Source organism: Toxotes jaculatrix, chromosome 20, assembly GCF_017976425.1.
Source record: "Toxotes jaculatrix isolate fToxJac2 chromosome 20, fToxJac2.pri, whole genome shotgun sequence".
In the NCBI taxonomy this organism is placed as follows: Eukaryota; Metazoa; Chordata; class Actinopteri; family Toxotidae; genus Toxotes; species Toxotes jaculatrix.
The window spans coordinates 2746397-2768206 of NC_054413.1; the positions used below are offsets into that span (position 1 = coordinate 2746397).

Sequence of the window (21810 nt, forward strand, 5' to 3'; positions counted from 1 at the left end):
TTAAAGAGAAAACAACAAATCAGGCTCCCGGCAATTTTCAAATGTGGACCCTTTCAAGTCTCAGCTAAGATCTCACACAAATGATCTAACACACATCTAATCACGCATGCAAGAGGGACTTATTGTTCCTCAGGTAAACTGCCCTTAAATGGACGAGCTACCTGCTAACACTGCAAACATGCAGTCTTAACTTAGTGAGTTAACATATGTGAACTGATGTCTAGTGTGTCTCCTGTGATACACCTCTGAGACACCTTTTTTTTTTATTTCTGTCACAGAGAGAGGGATGAAGAGAAAATAGAGTAGGGTACAATATTTTTTAAAAAGACACAAGGGGCAACTATTGAATTATTGCTTCTATATCCGACTTCATTTAGGCTCTGTTGCTCATGGACATCTAAAAATTAGAACTGTTCAGTTGGTTTCTATACTCCATTGAACACAAACACAAAAACAGCAGGAGGACTGGAGCAGTTCATTCCTCCTCCTGATAACTAACAAAGATCTCTGTGATATAATGAAACACAAACAGGCAAAATGCATTTTGAATCCTGCCATTAAAGCTCACAGATATGGTCAATGGTGTATGATGATAACATTTAACTGTCCAATGACCTCATTCCAGTGCATTACCCCGTTAAATAAGTTCACAATAACACTCCTATTTCCCCTATCACAGTCACCAGCAAAGGCTCATGTGAGCAGGCAGTCCGTGTATTTTGGCTCTTGCGATCACGCTATTCTCCGAACAGTTTTATTTTCCTTTGACAAAGATTCCAAACGAGAGGGGACACACTGGTTAAAGGGTAAACGGGGTAAAGAAGTACATAAAAACTGGTACAAAGGACATGTCGGATAACAACACTGACATAACACACAGGTCTTCACGATTTCATTTTATTCCTCTAGGACACATATTTGTTGTGCTGACATTTTGACACTCAAAGCTGAGAGCGATATCGATTTGCAGACTCAAGGGGCATTTGTTTAACTATCCGCAGCTCAACCTGCACACATAATCTAAAATCTATCAAAATTTAGGGAGTGGAAGATGTATCTAAATCTCAATCACATAATTAGAGCAAGACCAGCAAAGCTGCATATTTCTGGGTTATACTGGCCTTTTATCACTTATCAGCCAGGCATGTCGTCCACCACAGATTCAATAGAAATCTCTCCCTGACTACAGCTGTATAAAATCTGCCTGCTCCACCTGTGCACTATATATTTAATTAAAGTGGCCTGTGGATGTATATTTTTATTAACTATTCATTAATGGCTGTAATGTATTCCAGAGCTCTCCCCGACACTGAAGTGTTAAGTGTCCCCACTGCTGTAAAGGATTTTTTTTATTTAATTTATTTATTTTGTTTGTTTTTTTTTCTATAATCTTACTTTCACATTAATTACGATCATGTCGGCCAAGCGACAGGAGCATTCAGATATCAGATAACCAGACAGGTCTTTGATTAGAAGAAACAGAAAAAGTAAAGGTCTGTTATGACTGTGGTCAAGTGTAGTAAGGAAGTAACTCCACAAGATCTACTGGTCATTTACAACAGCTAATAATTTTAAAGTTCACCTTTATTTTCACTCACTCCAGCTCTGTCGATCATGAAAACAGACCTTTGCATGGGGTTAAAGGTCAATGCTTAAATATGCTGCAGGTCTCAGGGGGTCTTGGTCGTCCTGCAATAAAATGTCAAACATCTGATCCCTGCAAGACTCAAGACTTTAGTCTTCTGTCACACAGACTAATTAAGAAACACATTGAACCCGCGTACACGCTGATGAAGTGTTCAGTATCATAAATTTACATGTTAATGTGCCGCTTCCTGTGCCTGGAGTTTCGAGGACTCCCCGCAGTTACTCTGAGTCTTTGTCATTATTCGCTGCAACAGATGTAGTCCAACAATGGTGATACCTGTGGAGTTGGCTTATCCTGACTCTGTCATAACATGGACAGACAAACATAATCACAGTTAATCTGTGTTGATTTTCCATGTGCACCTCTGTGTTCTCATGGTCAGCACATCGTTTCCATTACTCACTGCAGCCGCAACAGTAATAATAACGTATAAATACTGAAATGCAGCTATTTTTAAACAATTGTTTGCTTGTGCTTAGAGGAACCTGCAATTATTCACATACTGATATGCAAAGAAAACGGATAATTGATAACAGATGACAGAATGAAGGAAGAAGACTGAGTACATGTGAGCCAACAAAAGGATTTTCTACCTACAAATTCTGCAGATTCAGCTGTTTCATTTAGAGTGGATGGGAAGTTCTGTAGCAGAATAATTGTCATCTCCTTATCCTCTGTTTGATGTTCATCCATTTGATATAGATTACCGAATCCATTTGAGGTATTAAATAATTAAGCAGACCTTTCCGAGTTAAGATTTTCTCATTATTTATTCTAAACGCTTGCTGGACCACAGCAGATACGCTCTCAAACGTAATTATCATTAGAAATGATTAAAATGTTTGCATAAACCCGTTTCTCTTACTAAAGGAAAGCTCAAGTAAAAACTAATTTAATACGTTTCCTGTGAGAAAAGTTCAGAAAGTACTTTGACATTTTAAGAGTTATTCTTTTAGTTTCTGTTACTTTGAAAATTAACCTAATGTAATAATGTTCATACTGTATAGAATTATTTGCTCTGGTGATTGATTGCAGAGGAACAAGCTAAAGCAGACAGCAGTTAAATGATCAACAAATCATTAACCTTGTCAGTGTGTTGTATTTAGCAGTAGTTAACTGTGGATATTGAAGAGAGACTTTCCTGTGCAAACAGATGTGTGGCCACTATCCATGAAGCCATTTCCATCAGGAGACAAATCAGCACCATGGACAGTGACAGAGAAGGAAAAAGGCTGGACCTGATGTTTTCAGTAGTTCATCTTATCAATCAATCAATCAATCAATCACACTGTAACAGCACACTGCCAGACAAAAATTTTGATTTACAATATTTTTGTGCACATTCAAGAACACAGTAACAACTAAGACAAGACTCCATCCAGCCTGTTCCTCTCCTGAGTTCATTAGGCTACATGTAACTGCCAGTTCACCTTTAGGTGTCCTATACTATTTCTGTGGTGCAATGGAGTCACATCATTAGTAACTGCATTAAAGAGAAACCAGTTCACACTCTGCTACTATATAACCTACACATCCTCAGGTCCCCATTGTTCACTCCTATATCCTCATAGTCTGACCGCTCTTTTTACTTGTTAAAACTTTTCTGCTTTTCACTTGTACTTTTAGTAATTAGTAATTGTCTTGTGTGCAGTAGCACATAAGCTTGTTACTGTACATCTCTCTGATCCCTCTACTTCAGCTCTTATTACAAAGATGTTCTGAGTTGCAACTAAATGTCAAAATGTTAAACGAAACATTAAATCCACCTTCACGTTCCAACGACACACACAGACGGCACAGTTTGTCAGCGGAGACGGTAAAATGTGTAATTAGCCTCAGCTGAAAGAGTCTTCTTGAACTCATCAGTGTTTTATCAGGTAATTTTACGAGCACTGATAGAATCCGAAGCGTTGGCATTACTCAGGTCTTTGACTTTAAAGAAAATGTTTAGATGTCGTATTCAAACAGCCTTGAGAAGATTAAAAAGATTGTGATTTTCACCGCATAACCAAATGTACCACCAGACTCTTATCACCAACAACAGATTTTTTTTTTCTGTCACACACTGTGTAACTTCCAGTGTTATTCTTTCACAGGACAGTTCAAATTCCTGGCGCCTACACACAAAAAAAAACTGGGAAACAGAAATCTGAAAAGAGTTCTATTAGTTTCTCAGGGAAGTAAACAGAGCTGAGCGCGTAATGTTGAGCAAATTAGGCACCAACAGGCTCATTTTAAAAATCCTGTCTGCAAGCCCCCTTGTTAACAAGAAAGATGGTAAAGAGGATAAACTCTGTTGTCTCATTTAAACATCCTAAGCCTGAAAGCTGACATGCTTTAGGACTACTTCACCAAAAAAGTGTAAACCTTGTATTCATCTGATCATTTCTTTGTCCCAGGTTAATCCTTCATACAAGAGTCCAGCTTCCTTTTACCAGTCTCAGGCCAAGATTTGGCGTCTTGTTCTGAACTTCGATTGCCCTGCAACACTTCCTGTACGACACCTGAAATTTATCTGCAGAAATATAGGAAGCTTTCGTGCTCCGTGTGTTTCTGTGTTACAGCCTAACTTTGTGATTTAGCTTCATGACAGCCAGATGGCTCTCATTTTGGATTTATGTTGCCGAGCTTTAGGAGACAGTGAAGAAATGAATGATGTGGATGCAGATACTCCGCAGCCTTCGCTCCTCTAATGAATGAAGAGATGATAAAAAAAAGGCCACAGCTGGCGCCCCTGACCACAATGATAGGGTACAATTGAGTGGCAATGCCAAAGCAGCAATGCATGGAGGAAGATTATTGGTATCAGACCACCGACACGTGGGTTTAAAGTTACACGGGGACAAGCACGTTCAGCTCCTGCGCTATGGGTGTATTTACAGTCCTGAGGAAGAGCGGAGATAGGAGAAAGCAACTCACCAGGTGTCACTCAGGACTATGCCCATGCAGGGAAAATTGATGGCAGGGGCAAGAAGGAAGACAGGAATGATGAAGCCTTTCACTGCCACCAATCCATATCAGTGCACCCAGGATAGCTGTGGCATCACACTGTGTGTAGACAGTGTGTATGGTGTGTATTTCCCTTCTCCCTGAGCAATGAAAGTAGCTTGGCTGACACCTTCAGTGAAAAAGAAAAAAAAACCCTGCAAAGCTTACATTTAAGTCCAGAGGGTAAACGCAGCATATCCCCCAAGGATTACAATTAAACACTGGATTTAAAAAGGACTTGATGTTGGAACCGGAATATGATCAGATTCAAAATTAAGATCATCGTGGAGTACCACCAAAAATCCATAACTCAACTTCCTGATTCCTCCCTGTAATTCGATGATTTATTTCAGTGTAACAGTCCACTCTTTAGTCATCTCAGTTTTACACAGCTGACTCTGTCTTGTTCTGTAGATGCAGATGCAAAGCTTTATTTTTGTTCAATTAGTGACATCTTTTCTTTTACAATATGTCAAGATGATAAGCAGTCTGCATTGGAGATTAAATTTCCATGTAACAGAGGTAGAATAGGAGGGGAAAAACACATCTCAATTCTAGTGCACATGCTGTGCCAGAAGCATCATCCTGGTGGAAATCGGGACAGTTAAAATTTGCATTTAGATTACTGTGGTAATAGAAAAACCATGGTGATGAATCTTGTTCTGAAAAAGAGACTAATGTGGTTGTATTTTGAATAAAATGGTAAAGTTAAACGCTCAGGGCGAATCTGTATGAAAAGATGTGTAATGGAATCGTCATAATCAATCCATCATCATTAAACAATAGCAGCTAAGCCCCAGTTTTTAACATGTAGGAAACATTATGCAAAAAGAAACAACTGTTATGATGATGGACACAACTGTCCACACTGTACATACTGCACAGCTACTGTTAGGGAGTACACTGGGACTTCAGCCAATCAGCTTGCCACCACCATTGTTTGATAATGGCCTCATCTGAAGTGTGCTCTAGTTCAAGCTTTCTTTTTTCATGTGTGATTCTACAGACAGTAACAACAATGCCAAGTTGAGATTTCAGGAAATATATCTTTATAAATATAATACATATGAATCTTAAATTCTGTTGCCTTCACTCGTACGTATAAAAAAGAAAACCACATTTGTACCATATAACTTAAGAGACATGGGAAATAGTAAATCTACAGTATTTCAGTCCTGAGAGGCATTTCCTACACACCACGTCAAGTGTTGATTTTCATATTCATGAGCACCACATTGTTGTCAATAGTGCATACCAAAAGGGCTTAATTTGTTTTCGGTTCTCCCCCGTCCTCCAATCGCAAAAGTGACGGCTCCACGGCATCAGAGCCACTTAATTAAGCATCACCGAGCCTCTAGACATACACACTTTTTAGAGCTGTCTCAAATAATCAAATAATAAGGCATTCATCGGGTGAGAATTCCCCCATCGACTGTAGTCATTACTGTGGAAGGGAAAATGTAAACAAAAGCAAAGAAACACAATTGAACACAAGTCGGAGAAAAAAAAAATATTCACCAATAACTTATTCTCTACTTTCTTTTCAAGCTGAGAGAGAACTTTATATTGCAGCACAGCGTGACGACAGGGTGGCTGTTACTTCATACGGCATGTATTATCCACGGGTGGTGACACAAATAGAAGTTTTTGTTTGTTTGTTTGTTTGTTTTTTGTTTCTTTTTAATTTCTAAGCAGACACTAACAAACGTGTTGCACCACAGAAGTCTAATGAAGGGCACAAACTGAACTGTCAGATGCCATTAGAATTCAGTTGACTGCAGAGGTAAAGATGTTAGCCCTATTTAAGCTTCAGTGAATAATAATCCTGAAGAGCTTACTATTCATATATTTGAGAGTACTCAAAATCAACACAAGAGCAATTCTATTCAATACACGCTTGCACCATTTTTTCTTTCCTTCATTTCACCAACCTCAGGAGAGAGTGTTATCTCTTGGTTGTGAAATGTGAGTTATCTGTCCACTGCATCAACAGGATAAGTACAACACAGGCTGTGGTTGATGTGAAGACTGTTTCTGGGTGAAAACCTTCTGATCTAAATGTTGAATATAAGCTGCCATGTGTAATAGCTTTGCTTGTCCGTATACAACATGAGAACCAAATGAAAAACTAAAATAAATAAATAAATAAAACAAGTCCCCCTCAGATGGGGAACAGGGGCAGCTGCCTACAGTACCAGATCCACACTTGTTGATTGGAATAGGGACTGGCACCTTCAAAATGCCACAGAAGTGAACAAGGCAGGTTCTTTTTTTTTTCTACCAGTGAACAGGAATTCAGGAACTGTTGAGGCCACTGCCTATTTTCTTGCTCTCTCTCTCTTTCTCTCTTTCTCTCTCTCTCATATCTAATTTATTGCCATCTGCTCAGCCTGGGTGTAAATCTGAATGCACACTGACTTGCTCGCCCAAGCTTTATCTGTTAACATTTAGCAATGTCTAATTAAGCGAAAATGGGAAACGCGTTGGCTGAAAAATGCTGCGGCCGGATAATGACAGTCATAATAGTTTGGGATATATGTCTGTCACAGCAAGCAAATGCACTTATTAGATCAGGGTAATTAGAAGAAGACAACAGCTGTAATAGGCAAAAGCTGTTCATCCGTGATTAAAGAGGCCAACATGCAGTACATCAATTGTTTTCTCATAAAGTTTCAGCTGTGCAAATGACTGATGAAGGTCACAAAGGCAAAATACCTAAAAATCCTCCGTTCACCACACCCACTGAAGGCTTGATTAAAAACCTACAAATACTTAAAGTGTTCTTTTGGATAATCTGATAAAAACAACACTAATTAACTGTGCTGGATCTGCTCCATAATACTGAATCACCACTAAGTTGGCTCAATACAAGGCTTAAAGGCAACGTTTCATCCACCAGCAGCCAGGACTGAGCAACAACAGCTGAACAGCTCACTGCTTTTCTATAATTTGTCAACACAACACAAACTGATAGACAAGGTGCATTTTTGTTGTTTACTGTATGCTTGATGACAGAATAATTTGGCTCTGACGCATATAATCAAGTTTGTGCTGCAGATAAAGCCATATTGTCTGCTGCATAGCAGCATTATCTGGTCAGCTGTCACCGTTCTGCTGCCAGGGACTGTATCAGTGGCTCTGTACCTTTAAATCCATGAAACTGTAAGCTGTATAGACTTTACAATACCACTTTGCAATGCATCCCTAAGTCTGCTGATTGATTTCCAGCCTTTATCTTATTAAAGTATAAAACTAAAGTTGAACATAATTATGCAAAAACTGTTTTGAAACTAACTAACAACCGAATGATACCAGTTCATTCGTTATGGGGCTTAACCCATGACTGAATTTAATGTACTATAGTTAAGGGCCCACTCCTCAACCTCACGAAGTACAGGGTTAACTGACGCGTTAAATTCAGTCATTTAAGTGACTCCCAATTTGATCTGCATCAGGGACAATAAAGACATTTTCAACTAGCTTTTTAAAAAGAGCGCTGGTCCCCTGTAGTATCTCCTGAATATTAGGAGTCAACACCATCAAATAACGTTCATGATGGAAGCAGGAGATTTGTGGTTCAACTGACTGTATTTTTTATTTTTAAATCTCATCTTTAGTGGGATTGAGGGACATCAGCATGTTTGCAGCACGTATATATTGTACTTTTCCACTATATTATTTGACAGCTTGTCAAAGAAGACCAGTCACCAACAAATAGTCACATTCACTGACTGTTAGAGTCAGTTTTTTTTTCCTGGAAAAGGAAACTGAGGTACATTTATACTGTAAATCCATACCTTGTGTGACATAAATAAAAACATTTAAAGTTTATACAAGAATTTTTTGGGGTGATTTTGGAGTTTTTTCCCCTCTTTGGACAATTTCACATTTTTTTTTCTACCTTGAAAAGTCAGTGTACTTGACAACTTGCCCAACACCATCTGTCTTGTTATAATCTGACTTCCCGTTTATAACCTCTGTAAATAGTTGACATTGCCTTCAGCAAATTTAATGACACACTCTGTACCACAGCGACGGGGTTCAAAATTCAGCCTTACAGTCTGTCTTTTCTTAGTTCAAACTGAAGCAGCAGGGACCGAAGCACTATCTGAGTTTGCACTGCACACACCCTGTAGTAGCAGGTAAAGCAAGATTTCCCCCCACTGTCAATTTGGCTTGTGGGTTCATAGTCAAGCTGTGCACTGACAGGTCTCCACGTTCACACCTTTTATTTTAACGTACATTCATTCAGTTCAGATCAGAGAACAGCGGCAGCCATGACTCAGACAACGGGAACCGAGCATCGGTTCTGAGCTGTTCCACCTTAAGGGAGACTTTCTGTTTATGAGCCTGCATGTGCAATATGCTACAGATTGTCCATGGCATCTAAGAGTGAGGAAGAAAAATCCATAGTTCTGATCCTGGGCACATATCTGAAGTTTTATATAAATTTCCTTTTTAATCATAACCTTTCATTGGAGCTACATCTGTTGCCTCATAGACTTTGTTGGCAGGGGATCCAGACGTGTTCACGCTGGGGAGAGCTGAGTCAGTGTGGTGCTTCTTTATTGCCTCGGGCCAGTTTTGTCTCCACAGCTAAGCCTTCCATATCTTCGGGGGGAAAAGTTCATTCTCTAACAGAGAGGCAACCTTCGTTCAGTAGGACACTCAGCTAATTTATTTATTTTTCATCATCGCCAGATTATACTCAAGGTGATATACCATCTCAAGCAGTGTATGTACTCAGTAATATGAGAGGTTCTTAATTGGACAGAATTGAACTGATGAAGCCAAATCTTTTCAATAAATATTCAAGTCTAACACAGCTACAACACAGATAACCACACAGCAATACAGTAACTAAAAGCACCCAGAAAAGAGGGCCGACGCTTCTGCAGGTCTACTGAGGTGCTTTCAATAAGCAGTCAATAGCATTTCAAGCAGCATAAGTCACAGGGTCAAAAATCTGTTGTAGCCTCACATGCTTGAGAACTGTCTGCTCGGATGACAACAGTTGCCTGTGCACCAGTGGTGCTCCATAGCTGCCTTGGGGCAACAGCGATGCTTCACTTCACCTTTCATCTCAGTAGCTGCCTGTCTTTCACTGCTCCAAAATAAGATCAGGCATGTCTCCTGACTCTGAATATTTGTATCTGTCAAAACTTCAGATGTCATGATAAGATGTGATAAGACACGATAAAAGACAGCAGGGGACTGGATTATCAGTATTTAGGAAACTTAGGGGGGAAAAAGATTCGATGTTTTGATTCATTACCATAATAAGAAACATTACTGTAAGCTCTGGTCTGACTGTGTAAAAAGGACTAGCCTGAATAAACTAGAATTTAAATGTATGTTTAATGTAAGATAAAAGCCGGTGTGCTTCTATCCAGTTTTTACTTCTCTGCTGTTTAAAGTTTAAATATTACTAACTATTCTAAGAGTTTCAACATATCATTGTAATATAAAAGGGAAGTTAATATCCCCCACCCCCTGCCTGATTTCTGTTGATACATGATAAGCACTGAATTGGCTTGGGTTCAGGCTGAAAGTATTGTCAGGAAGGAGTCGGAGTGAAAATGTGGGAGTGATGGAGTGACAGGCATTTTATACAGAAAAAAGTTGACATCTGTTGTATTTCTTGCTGTGACAAACCTAACCTCGTGTCGTTGGCTTTTATTGCCAGACTCTGCTTTCTGGCAGTCACTTGTCAAAGCCTTTCCATTATAAACACCATGAATATTGCTGAAACTAGGGAAGTCCCGATTATTCTGGCCATGATCCAAGTCCTCTAACACTGGGTATCTGCTGATTCCTGGTGTAAGCCGACGATTATATTTACCTTAAATTTACTGTTGATTAAACTTGTATCTAACACACTGAAATAGCGGCTGTGAACAGCTAAACCTGCATACTTTAAGTTTCACAAGCTACTTAACTACTGTGAGTTCTGGCTCAAAACTGCTAAGTTGATTAGCCCTAGAGTTGGAAGCTTAGTGAATCCGTGTGACCTTATTTTGCCAATCCAGGTGTCAAAACACCGTCACTTTCACTGGTGTGCATGAAAACATCCACACACACACACACACACACACACACACACACACACACACACACACACTCTTTCACTGGCACACAAGCAAAGCAGAGTGCTGCACTGTGGGGCCCAGCTATGGACAGTAACACTGCAAGAGTAGTAAGCTGAAGTGAACAAGACAGTAAAGAAATAACTGTTTTTAATTGTTTTCATTTGTTTGTTTTGGTTTTTTTAGCTGATACCTGCCCCTAGGATGCAACAACAATTTTGATAAGTGGATATTAAATGTTTCTGCAAAATATTTTAAATACATACATCACATACGATTTGTGAATGAACTATGTTTTTTTAAACAGAAAATTGATTTCTTGATGCTAACATTTCTGTAGTCCAACATTTTTATTTTTTATTTTTTTAAATCACTGGCAGCCAGTAAAACTGTACTTCCAAAACAGCTTCCCCAACCCTAACAAAACCCTCTGCAAAGTCTCTTTCCAGTGATGACTTCTCAGTTCTGCCGACATAGCACTTCAGTAAAGTAAGCATCAAGACACATTTATCACAGAAATAGCCTTGGCAACGAAAGAAGTTGCCATTTGTCACTATTAAAAGAATGTGTTTTGGCTTACTGTCTTAGTGTTCTAATGAACTCAATGAAAGATAGAGGTGTTCCTCAGGACAAATCTATGGTTGAGAAAAAAAAAAAAAAAAAAAAAAAACTTAGCCCTGGAATTCAATTGTGATATTATCTCTTTTAAATCGCCAAGGCTATTTATGGCTGACTCAAATTTTCAGCTGTGGTAGCAAATAAAAAGTGCTGTGCTGGTGGTCAAAGCCCCTGTTACGAGTAAACTAAGCTGCACACTGAGGGGTTACAGTGAGAGAGGCAACTATCAATATATGATAAAAACAAAATCAACTGTAGTCTCCCTGCAGTGATGTCCTACAAGCGCCAAATCGTTGCTAGAGGAAACATCTCATTAATGCATTCGCACTTTAACCCAAATTTATAAAGCTGCTGTTTTCAGGGTCTGACTGGGAACCACAATGGGTGGGAACGTTATTATTATTTTGTAGATAGAACAGCATCAGTGACACACCGAGGGGTGACTTTGGCCAAGTAAAAACTCATCATATTCCTGGTATGAGTGCCCTCAGCATTTCATATCCACCACCAAGTTTTACTACTTGCCAGACATAATGTGAGTTGAAGGCATCCTTTGGCTCTCCCCAAACATAATGTGCGTGGGATGTAAGAAAAAGCGGGGAAGACGACTCATCACATCATATTAATGTTTCCATAGTTCAGGGAACCAAATTTTGTGCACAGGCCTTGCATGCAAGCAGCCATCCTATGAATATCATTAAGAAACTAAAATAATAAAAGATCTGTTTTAAGCGCGGTATCTTTCTTCTCCCAACTCTGCAACATATCCACTGTGGTGCTTTGCATCTCACGGTAAAGTGTCACTGTTTCACACCTAGCCACAGATAAAGCGTCCCTGTTTTTGTGCCTAGCCAACACAATTCCTGAAGCCAAACTGCATCGTAAATGAGTAAATGTATCTGTGTAACTAACAGAGCCATTCTATTCACTATTCATTACTTTAGTTGTGCTATAACCTACGCATGAGGTGTTTTTTGATAATTTAGCCTGACTGGCCAGCTGTGTTGATACTCCCATTTTCATTACATTGCTTCCACCTACACTTCTCTCCTCCCACTCTTCCCCTGAAGGGTTGCAGTGATATTACAGTCTTCTTTGGTCTTAGTGTTAAAAAAAAAACAAAAAAAAAAAAACAATGTCTTCAAGGTGATTTCCCTGACTGACTAACACTATTTTACTTCATCTCCTCAGCCTCAGTGCACATATTTTCTCTTCAGTCAGGGCTGTGGTTCAGCTGAGGTCGCAGTTTTGATCACTGAGGTGACAGTGCCGAACATCAACACATCTGTTATTATGAGAAAAGCCTTCACTGCTATTACAATAAGATTCTAAAAAAAATATGATCCGTACTATTATAGCACTGATCCTTGTATGTGTGTGCAGTGTCATAAATAGACATTATTAGATAATTTTCTTTCTTTTAAAAGCAGAGAACTGTTAATTGCTGGGCTAGCACATCTACATCCACAATACACATACAACACCATATTCAACATTTACCATACAGCACATGTGAATGCAGACACACCGCTTCTATTTCTTCTGGAATCATTAAAAAGGAGAAGAAAAAAAAAAGATTTTACTTTTCCTGTGTTCTCATCAAATAAAGTCTGGTTTGTGATGCCTGAACAAGAGTTTAGAAGCAGCTCTGCGATGCATTCATCAATACTGATTCAACACTTATGTTAGCTTCATTAGACGTTTATGTAATACTTGAAGAAACTAATCACCTTGCTATTGGCTAATCATTGTTTGTCCAGTTACTATTCTCAATTTGTGTTACTTTTAATGTTATTAGTTTATTGAATTATATTGTGAAACTAATGGATGACCACTTCTGAAGAAACAAAACAAATGCATAGTAAACTAAGTACAGGGTATAGCTGGGTTTGTGTGTTTTTTGTTTTTGTTTTTTTTTAATAGATGCAAAACTTAATGCTACATGAATTTTTTTTCCCCAAATAACACAACTGTCATTTAATTCAGTTTATAAAGTATAAAGCTGGCAACATGTGCTCATCCTGATACTCCTCATAGCACAAACATCAGCTTCCCAGACTCCTCAGCGCAGCCTGTCTTCACGTCCATCATCTCATATCCATGCATTCAACATCACCATCTCTCAGCTGAATCTATACTATGTTAAAGTACTGCTCGTGAACCGCACATGCTTTGGTTGCATGATGATTAGGTGATTTATGCATCTGTGTATGGCAGAAAAAAAACAGCCCAATAAACTGACACAAAAGAGTCAATACATTTAGAGCATTCTTCCAAATTTACACATTAAGCCAATTTTTTTTTTTCAACATTTCAAAAGCCTTCTTGAAAAGTCAGTGATGACTAATTAATTCTTGTCAGAAGCAGGAGTAGGCAGGTCCATAACCTTATTAAAACTATGACTTCTTTATATCCCTGAATGACATGTCAGTCCACAATGGAAAATGCTGCTGTTGTTAAAGGGAAAAAGAAAATATCTCTGCCCACATATCTCTCAGGAAACAAAAGTGTATGCAAAACAAGAACTTGATCCAGATGACTCATTACTCCCCTCCATTCTAGAAGTCAATGCCTACTTATTTGTTTGTCATGTTTATGGCAGCCTTGACGACTAATAACTTTCTGTGGGAGTCTCTTGTGGGTGGTAATCTGCACCAGCAGATCGGCTGGCCATATGTTCTTTGATTTTTGAAGGTGGTGTGTGAGAACGCTGTCAGCCCACTGTGTCGTGTTATCTGAAGTAGACACATGGGTCAAGGCTCACAACCGAAGCCCGACACATGCTAATGAACTTATCTCATAAAATATGCATCAAGCCCTCCCAGGGCCGTGCAGTGGCAGAGGCGTGATTTCGCAGGAATTATGGGAACAGTCATTTTCCATTATGTCAATGCTAAATGAGGAGCGACCCGAGCGAGAGGCATGTCCGACCCGTGTCCAGATAGTTCCTGCCAATTTTGCAAGCAGAACTTTGCAGATCAGTTTTGACTTTTAAGATACTGTAGTGACAGAGAATAAATGGATCTGGGTGCACGGCGTAACCTTGTTGAAGCGGTCCCCCTCTGAAGCCGACATTCCAAGTCTGTATAATTAATCAAAGACAATGATGTCAATGAGGGCGCCGGTTATGAAATTAGAGGCACGCTGTCTTCCATTACTGTACAGCTTATAAGTGCATTAGGAGGGAGAGAGGAACAATGAAACAGGTGTGGAAACCATTAGCTCCATTCTTCATTCCAACAATTTGTGGTTGCCTTCTCTTCTTTTCAGCGCAATTAAGTGTCTCGTAACAAGGCCAGAGCTGAATGGTTCAGTGTTGATATGGTAGCCAGGATTGCAAACAAGGTGTGAACAGCAACAGTAAAATAGCGGTTTGCACCATAATGAATGAGGCTTAACAAATCAGGCCGTGTCTGTAATATTTCTTTTCCGTCGATGCATCAACTGTATAATGAACAGCAAAATCATGTTTTAGTCCTCTTAATGATAAACATGTGCCATCTGTCCAAACATAACTCACGTGACGTTGATAAATACAGGTAAATAATTTAAACCAATGTTTTATTTCTGTCTACACTCAGAACCTTCAAAAGTCACAGAGTGCAGAGTACCCTATCAGAGCTAGATGGACTTCTAAAATCCTGTTTCACCTTAAAAGCTCTAGTTTTTGGTTTGTTTTTCTGTTTGTTTTTTTATTTTATGAATGCTTTTACATCACATACACCTGATATGACAAAATGTTCAGTACCTGCATTTCTTTTGGCTCGTTTTTATAATCCCAAATTTAAAACTTAAATATTAAATCTACATGTACTGTGATTGAGTTGTTTAAAAACTGTATGAAATCTGTGTGGAGAAACATGCACACTCATTTTTTTTTTCCTGACTACACTTGTGCTTGACTCATGCATGCAAAATAAGTCTAAATGGCATGACATGACAAAGCTGTGACACACTGCATCCTGCCCATGCTTAGAATTCACTGGTACCTCCACTGAACTATGTGAAGACATAAAACAAAACATATTGGAAGAAAGAACAAATTAAATATTCAATGGCATGTCTGTGAGCTGGATTTCATATTGGTAATCTTCTGTATGAGTTCCCTCTTTCTCAGAAAGCAGTCTGTCAAATGACATGCTGCAGCAAGCGGAACAATCTCCTGTGGCCGTGGTTGTCAAATCTGTTGTGCTCCTCACCGGAGTGATGTCTGAGAGAAAGCAAAGTATCTTAAAGAAATCATTGTGAGCACGATGCTTTGCACTGACATCTCATAGAGCACACATGTCATTTTGATATATGAACTGCCAATGTATCAAGCTGTATCTTCAGATGGTTGCTGCAATTGATGGAACAACATCACTTTTTTTTTTTTTTAAAGGGCTTATCTCCATTTTTAGCAGCTTTCTGAGAAGGTTTAACTTAAAACACTGAGACAAGGTTTGTGAAGGGTTAGGGTTAGGGGTTAACCCTAACCCCTAAACCCAAGGTTTGTGAAGCAAAACAAAAAAGGGTTAGGGTTAGGCTCATCAGCACCGTCTCATTAAGTGCCATTAAATAATACATGATTTTCAGTGTTAACAGGCGATCAAGGAACTGCAGTAACACTGACAGGTCTACGGCACAGTGTGAGGTGGCCTGTAACTGACAGCGAAAATAAAGTCACAGTTTTCACTTAAGAGACAAGTAATCTCGCTAATTAGACAATACGCCCAAGAGGACAGTCTTGTTCAAAGGTAAACCCTCAAAAGGCAAATAATTTTAACACTCACTTTTATGTTTGAGAATGCTAGTGCTCGTGTAGATCAGTCATCATCACTGTGACGTTTATGAACGATTAAACACCTCATACCTACTGTTCATGATGAGCCCGTGTGCTGTGAGTCAGCCTTGGACCGGCTCTAATCAAAGCAAGATTCAGCAAAAAGCAAACGTTTTAAACTCTGTTTGTTTTGTTTCCTTCAGGTGATGAACTCCATAAATCTCTGAGTGGGATCCTGACAGCCCCAGGAAAACTGCCTTGTGGATTTGCCACACCCGGTGCAGCCCCCTCCCCCCCACTTCACCCATTCCCCTTTACGACCTGCACAAGTTGTTTCAGTGTGGCTCAGCTCTCATCACTGGACTTTAACTTGGGGACCTGAACCTCACAGATTGCCAATGCTAACAAGGAACTGCCTGCTGCTGTTCCTGTGGATTCTTGTCGACGCAGGCTCAGTCTCCTCTTTACATCCACCTTCACCGCCACTAGGACGGAGCAGGACAGGGAGGGAGCACGCCAGGAGCTTGGTGGGCCCGATGAGGAATGGGGCAGCTGGATTTCAGCGGGTCAAGAGGGGCTGGGTGTGGAACCAGTTCTTTGTACTGGAGGAGTACATGGGGTCAGACCCGCAGTACGTGGGCAAGGTAAAAGCCTTATTTTTCCAGTTATTTATGGTGCACAAGAAGTCATAAATCACATAGTAAGGAGCTCGGGAGAAATTGAACTAGTGGCAAATGGAGGGAGCCGTAGAACACGAGGGAGACAAAACAGGAGGAAAAAGAACAGAAAAGAAGAACACAGCAAGTTTAAACTACTCTGGTCTCAGCTGGGCAGCATGGAAATGTATTATTGATACATGGACATGTAAATACTGGGACGATCTTTTGGCTAAGGCTGTTCTCCTAAACAATAATAATCGTACATAGTCCATCTACAAATTTTGATCCCTATTTTCATCTTGTCCATGTAACCGAACCTCAATCTAATAATGCTCCTGTTGTAAAGCTGTCCCTGTTTGTTAGTATTTTAAGATATAAATGGTCTCAGGCACGGGGGGAAAAAATCCATACATGCTAATGAAAGTGTGCCTACACTTCCGTGTTAAACTAGCCACACACACCACAGTGAAGTGGTGAAGAATCGATGGCATGGTAGAAATAAATTTAAACTACAGTCCTTGTAAAACTGTCAGAGCATCATAGTTATGAGCCAGGGAAGATGCTGTCAGCAATAAAAAGACAGCATAGAGACCCAATAGCCTGAACTGAATCCAGATTGAGATATATACATGCATCCCATCAGACACACTTCTTTTTGTCCCCCCTCAAACCTTCGCCATCTCCATTTTTAGTAGAGGATTTTATATTCTCTACTGTGGCTTAAAACATTCGTAAGCAAACTCTGTAGGGGTTTAAGGCTAAAGTTGTAATTTGGCACTCCTAGCTTACATAGGATAATAGTAAGACTGACTTATCTGCCCCAGTGCTGCTGCAATCAGCCCTGACAAGCCACGCTGTTTGTGGAAGTCTCTAAGGCTAAAAGTAGGGGGAGGGAGGCTGCTGTCTGCTGCACTCCTAAGTCACTTAATCCTGGGCTGCTGCACTGCTTCAAAATAATTGACTGATTCTATGCCATATGAAAAGCATTTGGAGAGGAGATCCTCAGACCTTTGTCAGGACAATCTTTAAAGGGAAGGCTTTTGCTTTAAAATGATTGGATTTGAAGCAGGATAAAAGGGAAACAAATAAAGCCCAGAGACTGGGAGGGCAGGGTGTTAGTGACATGTCTTCTAAGGAGTTGTCAACTACCATCACACAGGCCTGTAACAAAAGGTAACAGTTTTGTTTTCAAGGCGCATAAATGAGCACTAATGGACCATGAGTCTTACTGCAAAGAATGCTTGTCCCATAATATATCAATGTCTAACTGTGGTAATGTATTCACTCTACAATGTAAACGTGATTTCCACTCAGTGACCTACAGAGTACTGGGGCAAAACTATTACTCATATTATTTTTTAGGTTTCAGCATTAATTGCTTTCAGTGACTGAGTTGAGGAGGCATGCTGAACATTTTACCTCTTTCTTACATTATATTCATTGATGTCCAAAGTAAGTTCGTTACCATCATGTTGGAGATTTCCTCAGTTACGGTCGGTTTGCTAGTTAAAGCCAGTGCTTTTAAAAATCAGGTTATGTGCCTGTTTCTTTGGTTGAGAGAGGCAACACAAGCTAAAAGAAAAAGCTGAGGGAGACAGCATCTGAATCACATTTCATGTAGAACGTACTGTCTTCTGAACAGTTGCTTATCCAAACACACCTGTAGAGTGTGTGCATGCTACATCATGCTATTTCTGATGATGTAGTAAGCCACTTCCACTCAAAATGTCTGTGGCCAGTGCTGTTCGTTATTCTTTTCTGACTGATTTATGTTCTCTTCCCTCCATCCCTGCTTATATTCATTGAGAAAATGCCATTTACCTTTTAAATGGCTCCGCTTACACAGAAAGCCCTGTTTGTTATTTTAAGGTAATTTATAACATCCCTTGCCAAGACTGGAATGGTAGCTAAGTGGCTACTTTGATTTTCTTGATGGCTTAAAATACGAACAAGTCTGTTAGTTAAGCCTCAAGAGCACCTGAGATCTGTAACATTATGCTTATAATCAGTGCCAGTTTTACCAAAACCTGACCGTGTCGGAAATAATAAAATCTATTTCAAGAGTTCTAAATTAAATGAATCACTGCCAAATCACTACTAATTAGCACTGGCCAGTAAAAACATAATTCTCATTACTAACAAGATGTGGCAATGTTGTCAGTTCTGACAGCACGCAGAACGCAACACAACTGCTGAAGGAAGAAGGGAGGCAGGGGTACAACCACTGATGATGGAGAGTCAGAGTACGAGTGTTACGGATCAACTAGTTTGTCTATTAGCTGGTGACGTTCACCTGAATGCACCAGTGGTTGCTAGTAGTGATGGCAGACGTTTGGAAACAAGATGATAACATTTACTTGTCCTTTTGAATATTACCAGTTTCTTTTTGACTGAAATTTCAAAACATAGTCACCCAAACCTATATCTACTACAGTGTTCTGGCACATTCATCGCCATAACACAAATACAATTATCTAATGCTACTTGATACTAACACATTTCACCACTAAAGTGTTGTGCATAACAAAGTCTTCAAGCACCTGTTCCACTATAAACAATACAACCTTACAACAACACAATACAATGCATCATTGTGCACAGTCCATCTTTACGTGATGTCTAAGCACGCGACCAAATCTGAGAACAAAAAAAACAAACAAGAAATACAATACATTCAGATTGACTGTACACACAACTAACATTCACTTCCTAAATGTGAAGTGAATGTTAGGAAACCTACAGTCACAACAGGGAGCTGCTACTTACTCGACTTACTTAATTATCCTCTTTGCTCCCTGAGGTGCAAATAAGGTCATGACAAGATTCAGCGTGGTATTTAGCACTACCACTGGCCTACAGTACTGGCATTAATATGGGAGCAACTGCCCTCAGGCCTTGCTCAAGGATAACTGAACTGCAGTGGTTTAGAAAAGTGGTTACTTAATTTTTTACAGAGGGTCATATTCTCTAAAGAGTCTGGACCACTAAGATTCCTCTGTGGATGATGAAACTGCTACTAAGCGAGAATGAAATTTATTTTTGAATTGGTAAAATGAGGTTATTAGTACAACAATGGGCATGTACTTTAAATAAAGTCAAAGCTCTCTGGCAAGAATATTAATAGAAAGGTTTTATACCACTTATTACCGCTTCACGTTTATTGCGAGGCTGGACTTCTGAGTGAAAAGCAGTGCTGTGTAATTACCACGATCCAATGCCATTAACAATAAACAAACAGAGACGAATATCACTGCCGTTGGAATGTTATGACCGTCTTCCTCTGCAGTTAAAAAAAAAAAAAAAAAAAGGTTTTAAACTGGTTATGAATAACCATCCTCTTGCTTGAGACACAAAGGAACCATGAGAGCATATTGATTAGAAATCAATTTTAGAATCAACATTTCACATTTACCACAAGCCTTCATGTAGAGAAACTTCTGACAATCTCCTGTTGACAACAGCCACATTATGGCAGATTAGCAATTAAAGCCCAGAGGGCTTAAGGGGGTTAATGTAACAACCCTGTGCACTCACAATTAGATAATGCTGAGGCCTTTCCTATGCTGAGCGGTGATTATCTGCAAGAAAAATCTGCCATTAGTGGTGTGGCTGTATATCAAGCCAAGCTGCTTCCTCTCACTCTCTATTAAACTCTCCGCTGAGTTCAGCAGCTATTCTCCGGCATTTCTGTCTGGAATCATGGCAGTCTTCATTGAAACATAATGGCCATGAATTGCTGTTCGACATATTTTCTCTGGAATTACAGTAATATGTCAATTCAGAATCCACTTAAAGGAATTGTGCTTGTCATTTTGATGAATGATAAATATTACGATGACCACTTACTACCAGAGGAGGTGTAATCAAAAGCAGCACATCTCTCAGGCTTGCCATCACTAACAATGCTGGGACTTTCTGACTAGATGCTACAAAACAAAGCATACAGTGTGTCATTGTGATGTAAGTGGATGAAATTCAGACCACGGCAAAAAAAGAAAAAGAAAGATTTTCCATCTGAGCTGCCTAATTATTTATATTGACTTTATCTGGTGATAGCACAAAGCACATAAAGGCTTTAATTTATGAGTAAAAGATGAACATGTTTTTTTGTGTATGAAAGAAAGAGTTAGATACAGAAGGTACAGAGAGACTGGTTAGAAAGCAAGGGAGCTTAGAGAGACTACACAGAGTATTTGTCCTGAGCCCCATGCTTTGCAATTTCACTGACAAGGGACTGGACCTACATGTGGTAACATAAGGGCAGGGTCATCTCTAGACTCTCAGTGTATTTAAAAAATAAATAAATAAAAATAAAATAAACATCTTTGCACATCAGAGGGAGTCCATTGTGTTACCTCCCACAGAAAGCAACCATTACATGGCTGTGGCTGGTGTGCAGTAAGGGAATCAGTTCCATAAATTGGAAAATGCAGTAAGGGAAACTCACTCAACGCTCCAGCCATTAAGTTCAGAAAGCGAACATCACACCCGTAACAGCACATGCACTGAAGGTTAAAGAGAAATCCAATCAGTTTAGATAGAGTCACACTTAGTACCTATAAAAAGGAAAGGAAAAAAGTTTCTCTGTAGCCTTTACTGCAATACACAGCATGCGATGGCATGCACCGGCATGCTCCAATGCCTCGTTTCTTACACTTGCCGACAAAAGGTCGCTCATTTAAATAAAAGTCAATAAACCACTTTTGCTAGAAAGGGCAGCCCTGTTTCTCCCACAACTTGTTTATTCCCTTGCTTCCTGCCTGACAAGGAATGACCATCCTTCTCTTTATTGATGGCTCTTCCTCCCAGTCCCACCCCACACCTGGCTGAGATTTATTACTGATGTGGAGCCCGAAATTTAATCTTTCAATGAGGACCTATAAGAAGGACATAAAAACCTTTTCAACAAGACTTATGTACCAGGCCCAACAAAGACAGATTCCATCATCTGACCGTACGAAATTTACCAGCCTTACTGGCGATAGCGTGTTCCACATTGTTAAATATGGTTCGGTTTAAATGCTCTGGAATTTAGCTGTAAAATGCTTG

General features: G+C 39.6%; 1 protein-coding gene across 1 annotated transcript in view; it reads left to right on the forward strand.

The window, feature by feature from the left end:
- The first annotated feature begins 16500 nt into the window (after positions 1-16500).
- The window catches only part of LOC121200290 (cadherin-12-like), a 54209-nt gene continuing 48899 nt past the window's right edge, over positions 16501-21810 (forward strand). Inside the window, exon 1 of the mRNA XM_041065489.1 lies at positions 16501-16746. Coding sequence (XP_040921423.1) covers positions 16501-16746 — 246 coding nt within the window. The remainder of the gene's footprint in view (positions 16747-21810) is intronic.